At 36.8% G+C, this 22,673-nt stretch overlaps 1 protein-coding gene across 1 annotated transcript in view; it reads right to left on the bottom strand.

Annotated features, from left to right (window-relative positions):
- LOC131049219 (uncharacterized) overlaps positions 1-22,673 on the bottom strand; it is a 214,579-nt gene that overhangs the window by 98,066 nt on the left and 93,840 nt on the right. The window contains exons 11-12 of the mRNA XM_057983262.2: positions 20,779-20,845; positions 4,280-4,369 (exon numbers count right to left, since the gene is read on the bottom strand). Coding sequence (XP_057839245.2) covers positions 4,280-4,369; positions 20,779-20,845 — 157 coding nt within the window. The remainder of the gene's footprint in view (positions 1-4,279; positions 4,370-20,778; positions 20,846-22,673) is intronic.

Below are 22,673 nucleotides of genomic sequence, written 5' to 3'. Positions count from 1 at the left end.
CTAATATACTCCAACCTGCAATGATGGAGTTTACTCCACTTTTCCTGATACAACAATGTAAACTATGTTGCAAGTTATCTCTCAATTGCTTATAGCCATTCCTGATATAGCAATATTAAAATGTTGTAAGTCTTCCCTTTCTATCGATTATAGCAATGAAGCTAAGTTACTGTTTCTGATCTGGACTCTAGAAGTATGCAATGGTCTTCTCAATATCACTCACTTATAGAGATAATGTAATTGCTGTTTCTGATTCAGACTTTAGAAGCACGCAATGGTATGGGCTGTTCCTGACTGCAAGCTTTACTTATATGCCACCAATTCTATGCCAATAAGGCAGCTGCTCTAAAGGGCGATCCAATACTGGATGTAGATGCAAATAAAAGACAATTTGATGATGCCTCTGACTTGATGTTGGATACGTTGGCGGTAATATTGTACGTACGGGAATAAACAGTAATTAATTGGGAAGTACTTTGTTAGTAATGTAACCGAGGGTTGGTAGTTACAGGTGCGACGGTTGTCCCTCGCACCCCCTCGGTACCTTTATATACCATGTAATGTAACTTGTCAGTATCACAATTATGAATGAAATGGTATCTTTTCTGTTGGCTTAATATTATTGTCTGGTATCTATGGCATTACTGTTTCTCGTTAAGTATTTTGTCTGTATGTCTTAAATTGCTCGCCTATAGGGCAAACATCTGGCGCTGTGGTGGTGGTGTCAGAGTCCGAGACAGAGTCGCAGTCTGAGCCTAGTGACCCGAGTGAGGAGGCCAGTGCAGAGGAGGACTCCGTAGATACGTCACAGGCCACCGAGAGTAGTTTTAGGATGGTGGGTAGAGGCGGACAGCAGGTGGAGGAGGAGACGGGGGCTACATCTTCTGCAGTTGCGCAGACAGCCACACCTCCACCTCCCGTAGTTGTGCCAACAGTGACAGCCACACGACACCCGAGTGAGTTATCCCAGCAGACGGCCGTAGCAGGTGCCACTCGGACTCTGCTTGGAGCGGCAGTCTTGCAATGTTGGTTCTTGGTTTTGGGCAGGGCCGGACACCAGTGATTATGATTCCCCCACACGTGGCCGCGACATTGGTAGCCCTACCAGAGCCTCAGACGGTCGGCGTCAGGAGTCCCACAGTAGCAGTAGAGGCTGGGACCAGTGGCAGGACGGTTGGTAGGGAGGCTGCGGTACCATCAGAGCATCCTGGAGGGAGTGGTACGCCTTCTCAGACGAATATGAGTGCTTGCCTGAGTCGGTACAAGATGGCACCAGTAGCACCAGTTGGAGCAGCGGTCCTCCCCCCATGGTGTGAGTCGAGCCCTCATGAGATTGTGGACTTGGTTGGAGATAGCTCACCGAAGACTTCACGGATAGTACAAAGAGACCACTCACCCATTCGTGAGTTGGTGCTGAGTCCCGGGTAGGAGGAGGAGTTGATCCAGAGCCCCCCTCATGATGAGCCACTGCAAAGCCCTCACGAGGATGCCCAAGGGCACAATGTCCTAGCATCTCTGAGAGTGGAGGGTGACAGGGAATTGGAGCAGTTTCTTGCGGACATGGTTGTCGAAGTGCGGAGGATGGTAGCCTCTGCCAGGTCTCAGGGAGATGCCAAGACAGATGGAGAGTTGGAGCAACTATTGGGTTTATGAGGGGCAAGTGCACGACACACTTTGCGCAGTGTTTTGAGTCTAGAGGGTGGCCTACTACGGAGAACTTGCAGATGTTGGAGGATTGGGGCCTCCGGGAGCAGGTTGGCGAGACCAGTAGACAATCATTGTTGCGGAGGATAGAGCAGGTCTTCCGTGAGACCTACTATGAGTTGAGGAGGACACGGTATATTGCTCAGGGTACCGAGATCCAACGCCAAGAGGCCGTGTCGACACGGGAAGAGTTGGTTGCTCGACTCCAGCAGATGGAGGAGTCGCACAGGGAGCAATTGGCTCGGGAGAAGGCCTCATGGGACGTAGAACGCGCTACCTTGGAAGTAGTGTTGGCCGAGGAGAGGTCGACGAGGGATGCCTTGGGGGCACGGTTGGAGGAAGCTCGGGAGGACAGGACTATGTTGGAGAGCAGCTTGGATAGTGCCTTAGAGATGGTGGAGCAGAAGGATAAAGAGGTCTTGGAGGCGGCGATGATGGTGAAAACAGCTATGGAGCGCCAGATGGTTGCAGTGCGGGACCTGAAGCTGAGGACTGAGCAGGTCTATGAGTTACGGGCACGCTTGGCAGCCACACCCTGTGCATCGGCACCCTCCTCACCAGGGATGCTTCCTCCACCCCATTCTCAGTCCTGAATTCTTTGTTGCTAATCATCCCATTTTGTTTCCAGTCGTCAATAGATGACCTTGTTTTTTGGGGGGGATGATGTTGGCATTAATATTGTACGTACGGGAATAAACAGTAATTAATTAAGAAGTACTTTGTTAGTAATGTAACTGAGGGTTGGTAGTTACGAGTGCGACGGTTGTCCCTCGCACCCCCTCGGTACCTTTATATACCTTGTAATGTAACTTGTCAATATCACGATTATGAATGAAATGGTATCTTTTATGTTGGCTTAGTATTATTGTCTGGTATCTATGGCATTACTGTTTCTCGTTAAGTATTATGTTTGTATGTCTTAAACTGTTCGCCTAGAGGGCAAACAGGATAATCCTTTTATACCATTGTCTCTTAAGGTCGTGCCCTTTTGGAATAGCTATTTCTTGAAGGGTCATGTCTTGTCCTTCCATGACCATTGTTTGTTAGCATAGAAAATAATCTTAATGATAGTCATTAATGACATCACACCCCTTTAGATAATCGCCATCTTTTGTAATGTCTTAGTCATAATTAATTTGAACTGATGCTATGTTTGTTTGACTAACAGATCATATAATCAGACTTCCTCTTATGGTAACATTAATATGGATTGCTTAATGCCTTCATTGATTCTTCAATGGCCAGAAAAATGAATTTCTTGGCAATATATATTACTCTTTGGAAGCATCGATAATAGCTTTGCACAATCAGATCTGTAATTACTAATTAGGATATCCGATGTTGTCACATATTATATTGCTTTTCAGATTTCTTACTGTATGTTATAATCATCCTTTGATGACCGAACTGATAAAGCTTCCACTCAAATTGATGATAATCGGTGGATGAGTATGATGATTGTTTGACCATGTTACTTGCTACCTCCATTATCTTCTCTATGTACGATGGATGCTATAGTGGTGATATTTTACTATGATAAACAATCCCACACAATCAATCTTATTAACTATTCTTCACTGGATGTTTTACGAAGATGCTTTGAGAAATAACTATAATGTTTGTTTAGATGGGGACATCACATATATATTTAATTCTATAGGTTAGCTAAATAAATGGTTTATATTTACATCATACTTAATAAATGAACTACGAATTATTTAACCGTTTTACATGTTTCCCATCACATACATATTTAATTCTATCGGTTAGCTAAATAAATGGTTTATATTTAGTATTTGCATCATACTTAGTACATAAACTACGAATTATTTAACCATTCTACATGTTTCCCATCCTTCAGTAAGAATAAAAGTTCCTCAAGTATCTGTTTCCTTCCGATCAGATCAGTCTACATGGTGTCTTGTTCAAAATTTATTATTCCAAAATGAACAACCACTCCATATGAAGCATCACCTGAACCCATACAATGCAGTACAAGCACCAAATAAATGTATATGAGTTGAATCATTTAAGATATGATAACACTCGAGAAGGTATGTAAGCTCAACTTATGAGCTAAACTGGAAAGTGGAAGATAAATAGAAATTTCATCAAGTGAATATAAATATAGTTAGAAAATAGATTTACAGTTTCTATCCTTTCTTTTAACTTTAGCTAAGCACTCAAAAGATACAACAAACAACTCCATGCAATTCAAATAAATGATAATACCGACCAGAGACACATAAATAAATCAAAGATGGAGATAGGTGAATTGTTTAAACAATGATATGCTAACATTCAAGAAGAGAAGCACAATTTATCAACTAAACTGTAAAGTAAAACTTAAATAAAGATTGAATCAAGAGCAACTAGTTTTAGTAAAAACATAGGTTTGAGGTCTCTCGTTTTGGTTTCAAATCTACATGTAAACAGAAAATTCAAGAAACAACACAATGAAAATAAGGAAAATTTATAAGACCAGCCAGAGACATGTCATGAAGTGATAGAAAAAATATTATCAATTCCCCTCTTTAATAAATATTGAAATATACAAATTTAACATAAAAAATACCTCTCTAATTGTGATAAAGTTCTTTAGAGACTTTGACATCTTTAGGCCTTCGATAGCAAGGTGACCAGAATGAAGGAAATAATTCACCCACTGTTAACACATGAATCATGTAAGAAAATACCCCATAGCAACAACAATCATCAGGTAATGCTAAGTCAAAAACTAAGTTATTTAGAGTTCTTACAATCAAAAACATTTACAGACAACTTCCATAACTCTCAATCTCCATTCAAAAATCTAGAAAACTTTAAACACGCCACGCTATACAATCCTATTAACATTCTAGTAATGTAAGACTGCTAGAAGATGCCTGAACTTTCTATTATGAAACTGTATTAGATGTTTCAGCAAAGATCAAGAAGAAATACCTCAGCTTCAGAAATTTGTAAATACCAAATACTCAATTTGTATGCACTATGATATTAAGTCTATACATCAACCTCTAAATGGGGAAAGGTAGAAGGCTTCTCTTACCATAACCTCGGATGAAATAGCTATGTACTACTGAATGTGCAGCAAAGAAGCAACATATATAAGTAAGAATCTATCCAGTAAAGTACACAAGAAATGTAGACCAAGTATAGATATAGTAAGACAATATGCAAGGTAATAACTATATAACAACCGATATAAATAACAAGCATTTCAGGAGCTTTGGTTGAACATTTGGAAGGAAAGAGGTAACCTAGGAAGTAAAATAGATACTTCTTCTTAAGTCTTTAATGTTGGTCTGTAGCAAATCCTCAACACCTACTCCTTAAGTCCTTCTGATAGTGTGCTTTTTTGAATGAATTCTTCTTAATCTTTCCAAGAGGGAATTGGAAAATCCACACGTAGGTCACCTGCGATTCTCACGGGCAGAGATAATTGTTCAACTCTTTTTTCGGAAATGGACCAGATAAAAATTCTAAGGGCTATGATGTTGGGTTTTGGCAACTAGAAGACCAGCAATAATACAATTCACAATCATCAACAAGTCCCTTCACAAAAAAATGTCAGTAAAGAATTTTTTGAGCGTATATATATTATATATGCCCCTCCAAGACTCATCACTTGCCACATAATATAAGCAAGGGATGGTGTCAAAAAAATATATGCGAAAAATAAAGGCAATAATGTAATTGCATAAAGCTAAGCACAAAAAAAAAAGTTCTAGGGATTAACTCGGCAAACTAAAAGATAAAAAGGTTCTGAATTAATCATGATTTAATTGGGAAAATACTACGTAAAATCAGAAAATTAAAGAAATCTAAAATTTTCATCGAAATTAAAAAAAATCGTGGGCTGGCTTTCATGAATAATAGCAAGATTTTCCAGAAACTCATGAATTATTCATGATAAATTCATCTGCATTTTGTCTCTATTTTTATTAAGCAATCAGCTTTTTTTTAATTTCATGACTTTTTGCTGATTAATTTAATATATCGTAACTGAATTGCAGATTCCAATTAAACTGTTATGGATTCCCAAATCTTCACTGACTCTTCCACCAAAGTTTGTATAACATACGCTGATCCAATTCAATCAGATTCCAAGTAGGTCCAAGTCCCAATAACTCATAAGTTATTGCAAGTTATTCCCGATTTTTGCTATGTTAGAATAATGACTATAGAAATGTTGTACAATAAAATAGGCATACCTTGACTTGCTTTTTTACTGAAGAGGGCACACACATGTCCAATTCTGCCCATTAAGGCAGCAACTAATGCTCATTTTCTCATCAAAAATTGCCCAATGTAACCATTGTATTTCAATACTATATGCATTAATGCAATGCTACCACACACAAATGAGCCTACATGCAACCATGCCTAATGCAGACTAAAATCATGCGCATAATAGCTCTAAAATATATTGTATGACAAGGGACCATATACCCAAAAGGCAAGGCCTAAGCTAGGTCTGAATGAACCAAGAAGGAAATGTAGCAAGTGACAACCATTGACCAAAATCCAAAAGCCGAAAGCTAAGGTTAAAACAAGTTGAGATAGCCATGAGGTAAAAATTAGATTAGGTTCCTGTTGATGTGTTTTTCATGCACATGCAAGCACAAAACAAAATACCCAAAAGTATCTTATCCTCTCTTGAACAAAGTTACCCAAATGCTGAAGATTCACTTAAGGATCGCTTGAGACAACTCCAAGGTTCTTGTATGTCAGGTCATGACATGTGGATAAGCACCTATGGTTGATGTGATTATGCTGGAATCACAAGGGGACTTACGTTTGAATGCCTAATTGCTTGATTTGTTGGAACTTAGGTCCTATCTACTCAGTTGGAAGATAAAAAAGAGCAAAAGAGATGGGGTTTGAGAAGTCTACGCTATTCCTAAAGCATAGAATGTAAGAAGATGAGTGAATGACTAGATGGAATCTTATTGGGCAAGGTCTCATCATCATCCTGAACAATTTGACGCAAGCTCAGTGCAATCTTCTAAGGATACTTCGAAGATATTCAAATTATTACCATCAAACATTGATTATCATCCAAGTTGATGCATAGACAACGAACGAATAACAATTTGAAGTTAGGCTCGTATCATTCCAGTTGACCACGCAAGGCACACTTACAATCAGCAAGAGGCTAGTGGTATGGACTAAACGGATTCCACACAAAATGCATTCAACAAATTCTTCCATTCAATCTAATCAACATGAAAACAAATAAGAAGTAGAAACCATGTGACTTGTTGAAATAACACATCTCACCATAACTTCAATGAAAAGAGTATCTCATTTACAAGTCTTGACAACAATTCCTCCTTCTATTCTAATCTAACTTCTAACTTCTAATATATCTATTCTTCTATTAACTTCCTATTGTCTATCTTCTTCCATTAACCTTTACAAATGAAGATTATGAGCTTTATATAGAGAGCTCATTTACAATGAACGGCTAGGATTGAATTTCCATCATTGGCTAAGATTTTACAATGAAACCCTATTTAGGGTTTGTTACAACAAACTCTCCTTAGCCAATGAGAAAATTACTTTCAGTGAATGTGGACCAATAGATATCGAGGGTAGGTACATCGGAATTTGTGCATCCATGGGTGAGCTTGGTTCATTAAATCAAGACATGTTGATATGGACCTCTCTAATTGGTGGAGTAGCAACTGGGATGCCACCTCAATCCTGCACTTGTAAACTTGATCAGATTCTTCATCTTGAAAGAGTGTTGAGTAATATCTCTTGATACTCAACATTATCCAGTTTGCTCAGTGTAATGATGACGAGAAGCGGACTTTGATTAACTCTTCTGAAACTATTTGCTCCCTCGATCATGTTCGATGCAGGCCTTGTAAAGCCTTGTTCTTGATATACTTGATGAAGGGTGCACCTAGTTGAATGTAGCTCTTCAATATTCTGACTTTGATTCTTGGATTCTCGAAGGAAATTCAAGATTGTCAAACATTCTTCCATCATGTGGGTTATCTTTCTTTATGTACCACGGCCTTGAGGTAGTTGAATGATCTTTCTTTACAGTCTGTGATATCCTCATGCTACCATGATGTGGTGAGAGCCTTCGAACACCTTGAGATCTTTTCTTCTTTGATGTTTGTTGAAGTTCTTTGAAGGAATTTTTCTTGTATTTTGACCTTGATGTTGAAATTCTCTCCTTGAGATACTTCCTCTGATCCTCCTCCAACCTGGTCTCTCTGATTTCTTTCCTTTCCTGCTGCAAAACAAACAAATGAGCATCAAACACATATGATATAAAGCTTATACAGTCTCTTAATTTGACCTAATCTCTGATTTTATGTGATTTGCAGATCTGATAGGTGCAGGTTTAGGGGAGGTCAATCCTTTGCTTGAGAAAATTTGTTGTCCTTTTGATGAATTCACTCCTTCCTTTGTGAATTTGCTGTTGTTCTGATAGAATTCGCCATTCTTGCTTACTGGATCTGATTCTTTAGTGGCTAAACTCACCCTTGTACTGATTGAATTCACTTTTGGAGAAGAAAATGTTTTGAAGTGATGTCCAGATGATTGTTTCGATCCTCCTCCAATCTGGTCTTTCTGATTTCTTTCCTTTCCTGCTGCAAAACAAACAAATGAGCATCAAACAAATATGATATACAGCTTATACAATCTCTTAATTTGACCTAATCTCTGATTTTATGTGATTTGCAGATCTGATAGGTGCAGGTTTAGGGGAGGTTGATCCTTTGCTTGAGAAAATTTGTTATCCTTTTAATGAATTCACTCCTTCCTTTGTGAATTTGCTGTTGTTCTGATAGAATTCGCCCTTCTTGATTACTGGATCTGATTATTTAGTGGCTGAACTCACCCTTGTACTGATTGAATTCACTTTTGGAGAAGAAAATGTTTTGAACTGATGTCCAAATGATTGTTTTGATGTCTAAGCTGTCCTTAATAGTGGAATTCTCTCCAAATGGAGGGCAAAGGACATATCTTAGTTGAAATTCGCTCTGATTTAGGTGCAAGGTACAGTCATGAGCAAAATTCGCTCCAAACATGGAGCAAGGTACACAATTCTAAAGAGATTCGCTCCCATTTAAGAGCAAGGGAGAGGTTTGGTGGAAAATTCGCCCCAAATATGACGTAAGGTACATGACCCTAGATAAGATTCGCTCCAAATATGATGCAAGGGATGGATCCAAGATAAATTCGCTCCAGTCCCAGAGCAAGGTACATGATTTTAACAAATTTCGCTCACAACTTTGGACAAGGTACACGATTTTGACAAACTTCACTCCAAATATGATGCAAGGTACATGGCTTTAAGGAGAAATTCGCTCTAATTTGTGAGTGAGGTATATGTCCTTTGATGAAAATTCGCTCCAATTAATGAGTAAGGTACATGTCCTTCGCAAGGTACGGGGTTTCATGTCCTTAGCAAGGTATGGGGGTCTATGTCCTTAGCAAGGTACGGGGGTCTATGTCCTTAGCAAGGTACGGGGTTTCATAGCAAATTCGCTCAATTTGGGGGGCAATGTACATGATCTTGAACAAATTTTTAACTAAATTGCCCAACTTTCTTTCACTTCATTGAATCATATCTTAAATCTTTAAACCACATGTCAAATTTTAACCTTTAAGAAGGCTCAAGGAAGAAATTGCTCTAAATGGGAGGCAAAGGACAGGGTCTTAGGAGAAGTTCGCTCCAATTTGGGAGCAAGGTACATGTCCTTGTTAAAAAATTCGCTCTAATTTGTGAGCAAGGTACATGACCTTAGGGACGACCCTTCGTTCAATCCTTTCCCCTGACTTTGCTTCATTAGTTCAAACCTCATGATTTTGCCTTCCTAGTGTGTGGATATGTCAAATTAGCCTTAGGAAAGGCCTCAAGAGGAATTTCGCTCCAAAGGATGAGCAAAGGAAGACGTACTCGCTCCTAGAAGGGAGCAAAGGACGGCGTGTGAATTCCTGTGAATGAGCAAAGGAAAACTTCATGTACTTAGTCAAATTTTGCCTTTTCAACCAGCAACTGACCTTCCTTACCTACTACACTCAAATTGACATCACTCGACCTCTTTCCAATCGAAGGAAGGAGAAACGAATCTACCATTGCCTAGCCACCTGAGAAAGTGCACCTCTTCAAATGAAAGGCTAATAGCAAAAGGCCCTACAACTACTAACAGCTTAGCTAAGACAACTAATCCTAGAAAGCAAAAAGTGGGGATCCCTGTTTGCAATGGGGCGATGTGTGAGAACATCACAACAGTTCCTATGAACAAAGAAATAAGGTTCTAGGACTGGTCCTAATAAGCAATAAATAAGGAATTAGAAGAAATAAGGTTCTAGGACTGGTCCTAATAAGCAATAAATAAGGAATTAGAAGAAATAAGGTTCTAGGACTGGTCCTAATAAGCAATAAATAAGGAATTAGATTAGGTCCAGATACCCAAGAAAAACAAAAGCCTAGGGATGCTAAACACTACCAAGAAAAACCTTGAAAGATAAGGATATGGCCAAGAAAGCACCTTCAAAACCAAAGATGTGATTCGAACTCCATGCAAGAACAAGTACCTTATCAAAATGCTTGGTAAGATGTGCACAAAAACATGCAAATAAGCTAGGAGAGACTCAAAGACAAGACTATATGTCAAGGGAAAAGAAGGAAATGAGGGCATCAACAAGGTGGAGAGTTCTTTACCAAAGGCAAGGCAACATGATCAACTCTTCAAGACTAAGATTTTTGACATCTATGATTTGAAAACCTACTGGAGCTAGACTTGGGTTAACAATTAAGGAATATTTGTGGTCTCAAACTAAAATGCACTAGCCTCTTTAATTTGTATTCCAGAAAGCTCCATAGGCAGTTTTAAAAGAAGGTTGTAGAAACTCATTTGATTCATTCTTGGTTAATCAATTTGGTGAAACCCTCTTTGGGAGACTAAGCTATTGTTCAACTATTCAACCTAGGATGAAAACCCTAAAGAGAAAATCAGTTCCATAGATAACAACCCACCCAATCAATACTTGGTGGATTCATCCAAAATTCACACATGTGCAAATTGATAGAAGTATTGTTGGGATTTTGGTTGACACTCTCTAGCTCCTATATTTCAGATACAAATTTATTTAAATTTGCAGGCAAATTATAAATTTGTATTTGTGGTGATGGTGAAAGTATCTGAAACTGAAGTTGTAGTATGCACAAGGTGAGACTGGGTAAGTGAATTATGTGCATTGAAGAAATGATTTAAAAATCATATAATACTCATTTATGGCTGAGTACCCACAGCCTTACCATTACAAATCAACCAAAGAAAGGTGAGATGCATAGAGAAAGACATTGAGGCCTTAATATTTCCTATCACAGCATTTGGTAATCTCTAAAAGAAGTCAGCACACATTTAAATAAGGGGATAGTAGTTTATTAAAGCTGCCGTACACTTTCAAAGGCCGTCATACTTGTTTGGAGGATGTTGTACAGATAAAGGAGGGTTAAAATGAAATATTTATTCGACTAATGGGAATGTTGATTGGACTGTGACAGCACGGATTAGCATTTGAACTTATTAATATTACATTTTGTTTAGTATTTTCAGTTTTGAAGGAATTTTTGGAGGTGACAACTTTCAACAGCAATGCATGTATTCATCAATTGATAACTGGTATTCATATCAATCAATAATTTTATTTAAAAAGATTGTTCCCAACATGTGAAGTTAATAAGTTTAATCTTTGGTGATTATATGTGAAAATATGATGAAACGCCGTTGACTGCAAACCATTGCACGAAATGTCTATATAAGCTATATGAACAATGGTATGATTTTATGATGGATTTATACTGTTAAATGTTAGTAGCAGCAACTCTCAGTGTTTGCACTCAGGAATATCTCATATTTCATCATATGCAATATATTTTCCAAAACGCCTATGCATCATAAATTGTGGAAATTCCAAAGTTCGGTAAGAATTTCCAGGTAAGGCCTTTATAGTGGCATCAGAGCAGTGTATATTGCCAGTTTATGCAGTTAACAGTGAGAAGATCATTTTCAGATTGCTTCTGGAAAGTGACCATAGCAATATGAAATCATTTCAAGAATTCATGAATGAACTATTGCAGGTATTTGGAAAATATGAAACGGACCAAACAATTTTGATAAGAATACAAAAGGAAAAGTTTAACTATGAACAAGAGGCCACCAAAATTGTTGATCAATATTAGGAATTTCTTGATCACCAAAACACAATGCCATTATCTGAACTGAAAAATAAATTGAATGAATGATTCAATAATCGGATAATTACATTGAACGATATACACACGTATATAAAGTACACACGTATATAAAGAGGTTACAAGACGGTGTTCTATAATTAGAGCATAACGTTAAAGTAAAAGATTAAAGAGCTAAATGCTAAATTAAGCGTGAAAGCTAAATTAAGCTTAAAAGCTAAATAAAGCTTAAAAGCTAATTAACTAAAAAAAAAAGCTAAATGCTAAATAAAGCTTAAAAGCTAATTAACTAAAAAGCTAAATGCTAAATAAAGCTTAAAAGCTAATTACATAATAAAAAGCTAACTTAACAAGCTAAATAACTCGACAACTTAAAATAGAAGATGACCACTAAAAATAGAAGATGACCATTATAGAAGATATTAATATTATTTTAACACCCTCCCTAATGGTCATCGTACTCAATACCCTACAGAAAACACTGCAGGTGTTATGATCACAGATGCAAAGAACATTTTGTTGCTACAAAGACCCTCCCAGGATCTGCAGAATGTAAATGACCAAGAGTACCAAAAGCCATCCAAGCGAATGTAGCCTTCACACACGAATTAGAGATCTGGCACACACGAATTACTGAAGCCTAAAACAATGATTTTGAGGAAAAAATCAGCAAACCCTTTTGCAGAAGAGTACCAACTCCAAAACTAACTGCAAGATACCACGGTTGCAGATGTTCGCCCTGGCAGGTGCGACCCAAACTGACTGCGACAAAGCTCGATTTTTTAGGAGAAAAATCGATTAAAACCAGAGAACTTTGCGAATCACAAATCCCACACGAACTTCGCGTATTACAGATGATTTTTGAGGAAAACATCATAAAAAACCTTGCAAACAATTTTTCAGGAAAAAATCGTGAAAACCCTAGAAATCTGAGGTTACAAATCATCGTTTTTGTGGAAAAAAACAGTAAAACCCCAAAATAATGAAATCTTACGCGAATATCGCGGATTACAGATGAGATAATTTTTTAAGGAAAATTATACACAACGAACAATTTTTGAGGAAAAAATCGTGAAAACCCTCCCATGATTTTTTGTGGAAAAAATCATAAAACCAACGCAAGCTTTGCAGATGACAGATAATGATTTTTAAGGAAAAAATTCTAAACCTTGGGACCTATAGGACGAGGTCTAGCCTAAATCAATCTGATCAAGGCAACGATATTTAGATATCGTGAACATGCACTGTTTCCAAGTGTTGTGGCAATTGTTGAACTTTTGACTGTGTTCCAACATGATGTTGGTCAAAGATGCCATCACAAAAATGGAGGTTGAACGAGGTCAACCTAGTGAAAGCATGAGACAGAAGAATCTGATTCAAAAATCAGAATAGAAGCAACTGCACAAAAAATCTGAAACCCTGGAGGAGAATTTTGGCACAAATTCTAAGGCACAAATTTCGAGGTATGGAAGAAAGTTAGAAACCCAAAAATGAAATTTATTTTTTTGGCAAACTTAAAACAGCATAAACGGTGCCCAAAAAACAGCAAATTTCCCAACGTCCACAAAATTAGCAGAAATTGCGAACTATTTTTAAATTACTAGGCAAATTCGTTAGCACAAAATTCAAGGCATGGAAAACGAGGCACCCATAAAAATCTGAGACCAACCCAGAAAAGCTCTCGAAAAACCCACCAAGAATCTGAAAACAAAGTGCAAATCCGACGGCTCAAAAATTGAGGCATGGAAAACGATGCACCCAGAAAAATCTGACGACGACCCAGTTGAGGTCTTGAAAAACCCACCAAGAATCTGCAACTAGAATAAAATTTCGACTTGAACTGAAGGGTCAAAACCTTAGTCGAAAATTGCAGAAACCCTAGAAAAAATTTCAATCTGCAAAAAAAACCTCCAGGTTGCAGGCCCGAAAATCTCCAGAACCCTTAAAAAAACATGAACTGTTGCCCAACACAAAGAAATTCGCCCACAAACCAGAAACCCTTGAAACCCTCAAAAAAGCAAAATCGTTTTTTTTATAAAAAAACAATAAAAAAAAATCTGGAAAATATTCTAGGAAAAAAGCAAAATTCGCCAAACTTTAAAGAATCCCATCAACCCGCTCTGATACCATGAAAAATAAATTGAATGAATGATTCAATAATCGGATAATTACATTGAACGATATACACGTATATATAGAGGTTACAAGACGATGTTCTATAATTAGAACATAACGTTAAAGTAAAAGATTAAAGAGCTAAACGCTAAATTAAGCGTGAAAGCTAAATTAAGCTTAAAAGATAAATAAAGCTTAAAAGCTAATTAACTAAAAAGAAAAAGCTAAATGCTAAATAAAGCTTAAAAGCTAATTACATAATAAAAAGCTAACTTAACAAGCTAAATAAGTCGACAACTTAAAATAAAAGATGACCATTATAGAAGATATTAATATTATTTTAACATGAACTCCATTCCAAAAAGGCTAATTACACTCCAATAAAGTTGGAGCTACCAAAGATATTGTAATGATAATAAAATGGGACATTACACAATATTTGTTGGGGATAATACCATTGGAGTTTGTTTAGTTAAGTCCAAAGGTCTAGGCTTAGAGGGAGAGCCTAAGAATGTATCTTGTGGAATAACCTATGTGTTGATGTGTTTTTATGCACAATCGAACACAGAATAAAATACCAAGGTATCTTATCCTCTCTTGAACAAAGTCTCTCAAATGCTATGCTTCGTGATCAAATGAGACAACTCCAAGGTTACAAAATGTCAGGTCTTGACATGTGGATAAGCTCAATGGTTTGATGTGATAATGCTGGAATCACAAGGGGACTTACTTACATTGTACATGAATGCTTGAATACTTAGACGTTGCTAGAACGTGGGACTAACTCATCTAACAAAGAAAGATCAAAAAGGAAAGGGTTTAGAGAATCTAATCTAATCCTAAGAACAATGAAGATAATAGATTGTGCTTTCATAGACAATTTCCCCCAAACATAACTTGGCTTCGCCAAGACAAGCAACAACTACACCAAGTTAGTGAGATCTTCTAAGGAGTCAAAAGATTTTCATATTGAGGATCATTCATTCGAATACCCAATACTGACACAACTTGAGCAAACATCAACAATTGAACTTAGCAACCATAATCATAAGGTTCAGGCTAACTTTGCATAGTAGCTTACAATCAGCAAACTACCAAAAGCATGAACACTTAAGGAATTCATCAAATACCATTGCACTTCTCCATCATGATCAATAAACTTGATCTAAACTATGAGGTTAAAGAATAAGAAACCATGCAATATGTAAAAAAAATGCCACAATTCACCATAACTTCAATGAAAGTAGTGTATCCATTTACATGCCCTAGCAACAATTTTTGCCTTTTCTCCTCCTACTCTACTACTAACTTCTAATGATCTAACTGCTATCTTCCACTCTTCTACTACCAACTATTCTATTAACCTTTACAAATGAAAGCACTAAGCCTTGTATAGTTAGCTCATTACAATGAATGAATGGCTCAGATTGATTCAAGATCAATGGCCAAGATCAAAAGATAAAAACCCTCATTAGGGTTTGTTACAACCACTGTTACATTGACCAATGAGAGATGAGGGTAAGTAAGATAAATAATATTTGATGTAGTGTCATGTGTCACTTATTCCCTCCTTGAATGAATGTTGACTTGGTACCGTTTGATTGAATGAATGATGATTAGGATGTCACCTCAGCCTACCTTGTAGACTTAATCAATTTTCCTTATAGATTTGAACAATTTCATCCTCATGTTTGGAAATTTTTCCCAATCTCAAAATCTTGATATATTTCCTTCCTTGGGGCTCTCTGATATTGAAATTCCTTGATGTAGTTCCTGATTTTCTTGATGTGAAATCCTTTGTGCATATGTCTTGAACTTGCTTTCCTTCATTTGTTCACCATCAAGGTGAAGTCTTCTTCATGTTTGATCTAGTCCACATCCTTGCTTTTGGAAATCTTTGTCTTGAAATCCTCTTCCAATCCTTGAAATGTTGATCCTACCCATCCGCATTTGCTAACAAACCTACAAAACAAATAAACATTGAATCAATTAACTTTATTTCAACCTTGGTGGGAAATCCATTCACAAACGGACAGATCAGCCCTCAAAACATCTGCATTACCCTTGTCCATTCCTTCACTCGATGGAAATTTGATGCCTATAGGGACTACTTTGTCATTGATCATCATTTGAATCGATTTGTCCCTTCCTTTGTAATTTCATCCTCAAGTAGAAATCCAACCCTCGTATCGGTACTCATTGTCCTTGAAAATTTTGTGTTGATTTGATCACCATTCGATGGAGTGGAAATCCGGACACCATCAAGACACCTCAATTTTCGTCACTTTTTCCAAACAATTTTTCCAGAATTAACTTTGGTTCTAAATTCAATCAGAAAATTGGAACTATGTAACACAATTCTGGAAAATCCAAATGATTTGATCAAAATCTGGTAAATTTGTCTTCAGAAAACCTGATTTTCAGACTTTGGATAAGTCTGATCACAAACGCTAAGTCTGAAGACACCCCTATAAACTCAAAAAATGTATGATTTGGTGCCCAAAAGTGAATGTCCAGGTCTGAAAACACTTGTCAATGCTCAGAAAATGACAGATTTTAAGTGTCTAAATGTTGCAACAAGTCTGATTTTCTGGGAGCAATGTTTGGATACACCTTCCCAAACTCAGAAAATGGAAGAAAATGCAATCAAATGTGTTGTCTCAGTTCTGATTTCTGAGTGTAAATGTCTGAGAACACCCCTGTAACTTGCACTTCAAAGGCTGGAAAGTTGTCTCAGATTTGATTTCTGAGTACCAAGTCTGAAGACACCCTGATATACTCAGAAAATGACTGATTTGAAGCTCAAAAAAGTATACCCAGGTCTGAATACACTCTGAATATGCTGTATTAAAGTTTGATTTTCTGATTTTTAAGTCTGAATACACCCTCTGAAAGTCTGAAGTTGGATGACCTTGGCTGTCCCAACACGTCTCAGGTCTGATTTTTGAGTTTGGAGGTCTAAGAACACTCAGAAAATGACAAATTTCAAATGTTAAAGTTTGAACAAAGTCTGGTTTTCTGAGGACAAAGTCTGAATACGCCCTCCCAAGGTCTGAAAATGGCTTCCAAAAGTCTTAAGACACTCTAAAAATGATGGAAATCAGTGGTTGGAAGTGATCGCATCCATGTCATACAATTGCACTTGAATTGTTTTGTCATCCAAAGCTCAAAAAATGGCCACACCTGGGCACTACCATGTGGCTGGAAATGAAAAATCAATCTGAAGACACTGCTAGAAATGAAGTTTCAGACCTGCACCAGCAATGGTTTTCACACAAAAAGCCCCAATTCTTCAAAAAAATGTTGTCCAAACAAAATTACCCTTCACCAATGATAGCTGGAAATGAAAAATCAGTCTGAAGATGAAATGTCCAAGTCCTGGACCAACAATGGCACCTAGCAATGGTGTTCAAATTCTCAATGAATGATGGCCAGCCAACAATTAAGCAAAATCACAGTCACTCCCAGCTATGGCGCCCAATAAAATATGCACAGATCGCCCTCGATATGTGAGGCAATCAGCCACACAAAGAAAATTGTGGCCCAAGCAATGGTGGCACCAAACCTCAGAAATCGCCTATGTCTCCAATGGTGACCAGCAACCTGCAACAAATCTGGAGATTCCCCTCAACAATGGTGTCTAAATGACACTTGGGCAAAAATCGTCCAGCTGGAACCTTCAACTTGCCTCCAATCAGCCACTTAACTGTCACATCAGCCACTTATATTATTATTTTAATGCTGGCTGGGTATACTTATTCATGTTTTTGCCTTTAAACTTCATCACACAAGCAATGTGGGATAAAAACTTGCCTTTATACTTGCCTAAGGAAAATCGATTTGCCTTGGGATGATTAATTTGTCATTAAATAATGGTTTTCAGGCATTAAATAATTGTTAAGGCAAAAACAATTAAATTTAACCATACTTATCATCAAATTCATCTTCATTTCTCAAATTTGGGCCAGCAGGGGAAAAACGCCCCAAGTCTGGATAAAAATCCTCATTAAAAATCGTCATTTCTCATCACAACTGCCCTTGGGGATTGGCCCCCGTCTGGATGCATAAAAATCCCTTCATTTCGCTGAGTCAAAAATCCACTTTTGGGGAAAATCGACCCCCATTTGGATAGTTATCTTCATTAATTCCGGTCACAAAGCACATTTTGGGGAAATTCGCTCCCCATCAGGAGAATCATTTGCACTTATTTCCATTAAATCCGCTCATGAACTGACTTGGGGAAAATCGACCTCCATCAAGATAGTCAATTTCATCCGCATAAAACTTCATACTTCATCCCTAGGAAAAAACGTGGGTCATCAAGATAATTTCCAACACTTGGACAAAATTTGGGCCCCCTGGTGGAAAAACATGGTCCATTAGGATATATATCAGGATACTTGAAGAAAAACGCCCCTCATCAGGAAAATGAGTGGGGAAAATCATGGGTCATTGGAAATTTGTCCAAAAAGAATAGGAAAAAATGTCCTACATCAAGATAACTAACTTCTAGACATCAATTATATGTTTTCCATCAGGAATATGATGATTTTCGCACCACTAAGTATCCAGACATGTCAAATTTCATTGCTATAAATTAGGACATTCACCATTTAACTAAATTTTGAGCAAGAAAATGAGGATTCCATCAGGATAAAGTGCAAGTTTGACTTAATTTACCTACCTACTAGGAGCGGAAAAACAACTCCTAAAGGACCTCTTGACACTTAGGCACAAAAATATCACCAACCTAGACTCCTTTAAACATATTTACGCACAAATTTAAAACTTGTTGCAACCTCAAACTCAAACAAAATTTAGGATCACACTTAACAATTTGACCTCAAACTCAAACAAAATTTAGGATCACACTTAACAATTTGACATTTTAAATGCATTTGATCCTACACCCTCTCATTAGCAAAGGCAAACACTAGGAAATTATTGCTAAACCAACTGAAATCGTAAATATAATATAATATATATTATAATTCTTATACATCTTTTCATAACTAGTTTTTGAAGTACTATATGTATATCAGCAAAGCCACCCACCCCGACACCCCACCACCTTTCCCCCGCCATCCCCAAACTTAGACCCGTTGTCCCCTCGTCTCCTCATCCCCCCGTCCCAAACGGTTGTGGAACAAACACACACACACACACACACACACACACACACATATATATACACTAAGTCATAAGGTTTGAATTCAAGTTTGTGTTCGGCAACAATAAAATTTGGATGAAGTTCGACAAGGAGAAGAAATTCGAAAATAAATTTGTGATTAAATTTGAATTATATAAATTCTAATGTTTTAGAATATAAGTAACATATTCACAAAATTATAGTTTATAAATACTAAAGTTTAAAATAATATATATAAAGTTGATAAGTTTAAATATTTCAACTGAAATCGTGACACCCCACTTGTGGAGGGCCATAGCAACTACGAGCAGACTCCATAGAGAAAGAGTGCAAAGGAACTGATGTATGGAGAGAGTTGCGGAGTTTGTGGTTGTGATGGTCAATGGGATAGTAATCACAAAGGAGGCGGATCTCGTGGATTTGACATTTGACACGAAGCTCAATTCAAAGCAATTCCTCACGGCTTACCCACTGTTTTTATGTTGTCGCATGTTGTGCCCTAGCTGCGAATTTGAGAAATTTTGTTCTCTAAAACCCTAATAAAAACTTATGTTCTTTTTTGTACAAATTTATTGTGAATTTTAACGAATTTTATATATTTTTAAAATGTTTGCTGAATTCCGAACTTCAACCATGAAGTTCAGCGAATTTTATATTTTTTTTTTTTGTTATGTAAATTGGAAATTGTAAGTTATAATGATGGTGGAGAGTATCAAGCTTAAGAAAACTGGTACCAAAGACCAACAATCAGCTAAGTCCATAAAATTATATAATGGAAGAAAAACGCTTTGGGAAAACATACATGGTCATTAACTTAAACAAATTCATTATATGTAGGATGCATGCAAGAAACCTGTTAGAAGGTGGGTTAAGCTCAATTTTGATGGATATTCAAAAGAAAGTCCAGAATTAACAGGAGGGATCATTTTAAACAATGATAGACGGTCTTTATTAATGTCTTTAGTCCACTAGACTGGATATAAATGATAAGACAGAAACAATGGCATTCTTGGAAGAAATAAAATTGCATGAGGAAAACAGATAGCAAAAGCTCATGGAAGAATGAGACTCAATGCGATTTATCGGGTCAGTGAACAAGGAATAGCGCAAGTACTTACAAATAAACAAGATTTGGGATATTAAAATGGAAACAGACATTTTGAGATCTCACACTAACATATTACAAGGATAATAACTGCAGTTGCAGATCTAGCAGCCAATTAGATGGCAGAAAATCTAACCAAAATTAATCTCAGGAGACAAGTCGCTAGCTTTTTTTTTGCTCAATTTTTTAGTGCTGGGAATATGCTTGGAGCCAAAGAGTGAAAACTCCCTTATGACAGAAGAACAAACGCTTAGATTTAATTTTTCAAATTTATGTCATATTTTTATCGTCCCAATTTTAAAGTTAACAACAAATGGGAATTAACATCTAGACAACAATTTTTCCAGGTCTAGGGTCTCTTTCTCTTAGATAACTTGAGTAAAATGAAAGACCATGCCATGCAAATTATTATGTCTCCTTACATGAAGCAGAATATAATTGTTACATAGGACTGTTGGAGAATCAGGAAGGCACCTGTGAGCAACCATAGAATGCCTCAGCTTGAGCCAATTCGTTGTCATGATGAGGGAACTGTAGATCACTGAGAAATAAATATTTAGACTCAAATCTAGAACAATATTACCATCCCACACCATAATATGGCAAAAACATGATAAGTTTACAAATAACAGTACAGGTATGAGATTTTATTTTTTAATTTTAAAAAATAACCAGTTTTACCTGCAGAAAAATCTTTCAATTTCAGAACATGTTATTAAATAAAAATGCAGTCACATGATACTCAAATTTGTAAAGTATGTGAGATAAAAGTTTAAAACATGGAGTTAAATACCAGATTTAAATAGTAGCTTTCAATCTTTTAACATAAAAAAAAAATATGAGCTTGTCAAATATAGATGATGGTGTTGGAACAACATTGACATTGTGGTACCGTATTATCAAAGATTAGCAGCATGGAATCATACAAGGGTTGATTCAACGGTGTATGTGTCTAATTGGAACTCTACTGTCTCCACAATAGAACTCATCCAACTTTTGAATGGAATAAGTCCATAGCACAAAGAAACAATTTGTGTGTACTCCCTTCAATTCAATCGTCAATTTAAAAATATAAACTATGTTTCACATATTCAGTAGCATTCCTAACTTTGCACAACTGCCTAATACAAATGTTTCTAACCCATGCATAACCAAGTCTTACACTATTAGGATACACCTACCAATGAAAAGGAAAACACCTTGCAATGATTGCTTAAACCAGTAGTCACAAGGGATTTGTTCAACTCATAGGGTAAGAGACACTCACAATAAACATTAAACCAAGGAGCCTAATGGACATGAACATGAGACCTAAACCATTACAAGCAGCACATAATGCAATGAACATCGGACTCAGATATATACAGGTATATGCTAGTTTAAATTTGCATTACTAAAATATGTACCAAAAACAAAAACTAAACCATACGTAGTTAATGGTCAATCATCCATACTTTAGCCACAAATATAGCAGCAGATTGCCTGATTTGTACAATGAACTAAATTTTATTGTCATTATTAGCACCCTATGAGGACATGAAGATGAAAATGATGCTTATGAAAGTTTCTAAAAATTCTCCATTTATCTTGAACCATAGTTGAAAAACTCTTACTCGCCAATAACTCTTTTGGCCCAAAATTTTTAAAAACTCAGGACTCAGCAAAAACTCGAGTAAAACTCAGCAAAAACTTGGCAGTTTTATCGAACATTTTATATACATAAATGTTTAAAAATATTCTTCAAAAACACACATTACTAAATTTGTTGAGCATATTACAAATTTCCATCATATGTAAATTAAAATTAGAATTTGATACTTACCATAGAACAAAAAACAAGTTCAACTCTAAATGAGTTATAATACCACTTCCAATAGCCATGTCATATGTAGAAGTTGCCTCATCTAAAGAGAATTTAGGCAAGTTGTGCAATAATAATGTCTAAGTAGGCACACTCAAGAGTTCTATCCCAATTTCCCTTCACCCCCTCATTGTAATCAAGTTTTTTATTTGACATATTCCAATAACTAATGGGGATTTTGGAGTGGAGACTCCAATGAGGAGGGGTAGTGCCCCTCATGGGGGTTTGGGGGCAATGCCCCTAGCAGGGCAAGGGGCCACACCTCTTGTGGGGTTTTGGGAGCAATACCCTCAATGGGGTCAAGGGGCAGCCAAGCCCTAATTAAGGCCTTTGAAATCTTTACCACCAATAAAAAATTGTGTTTTTTAACTGCAAGCAAGAAAAAATTAATTATATGAATTTTGGGGAGTTCTTTATATAAAACTCCTCATTTTTTGCATTTACAAGGGAATTTTATATGAAAAACTCACAGAGAGTTTTTCAAAACTCGTTGGAGGGTTTTTATGCA

This window comes from Cryptomeria japonica, chromosome 11, assembly GCF_030272615.1.
Source record: "Cryptomeria japonica chromosome 11, Sugi_1.0, whole genome shotgun sequence".
Classification (NCBI taxonomy): domain Eukaryota; kingdom Viridiplantae; phylum Streptophyta; class Pinopsida; order Cupressales; family Cupressaceae; genus Cryptomeria; species Cryptomeria japonica.
The sequence above is the reverse complement of the archived record's forward strand: the minus strand, read 5'-3'. Positions and strand labels throughout refer to the sequence as shown.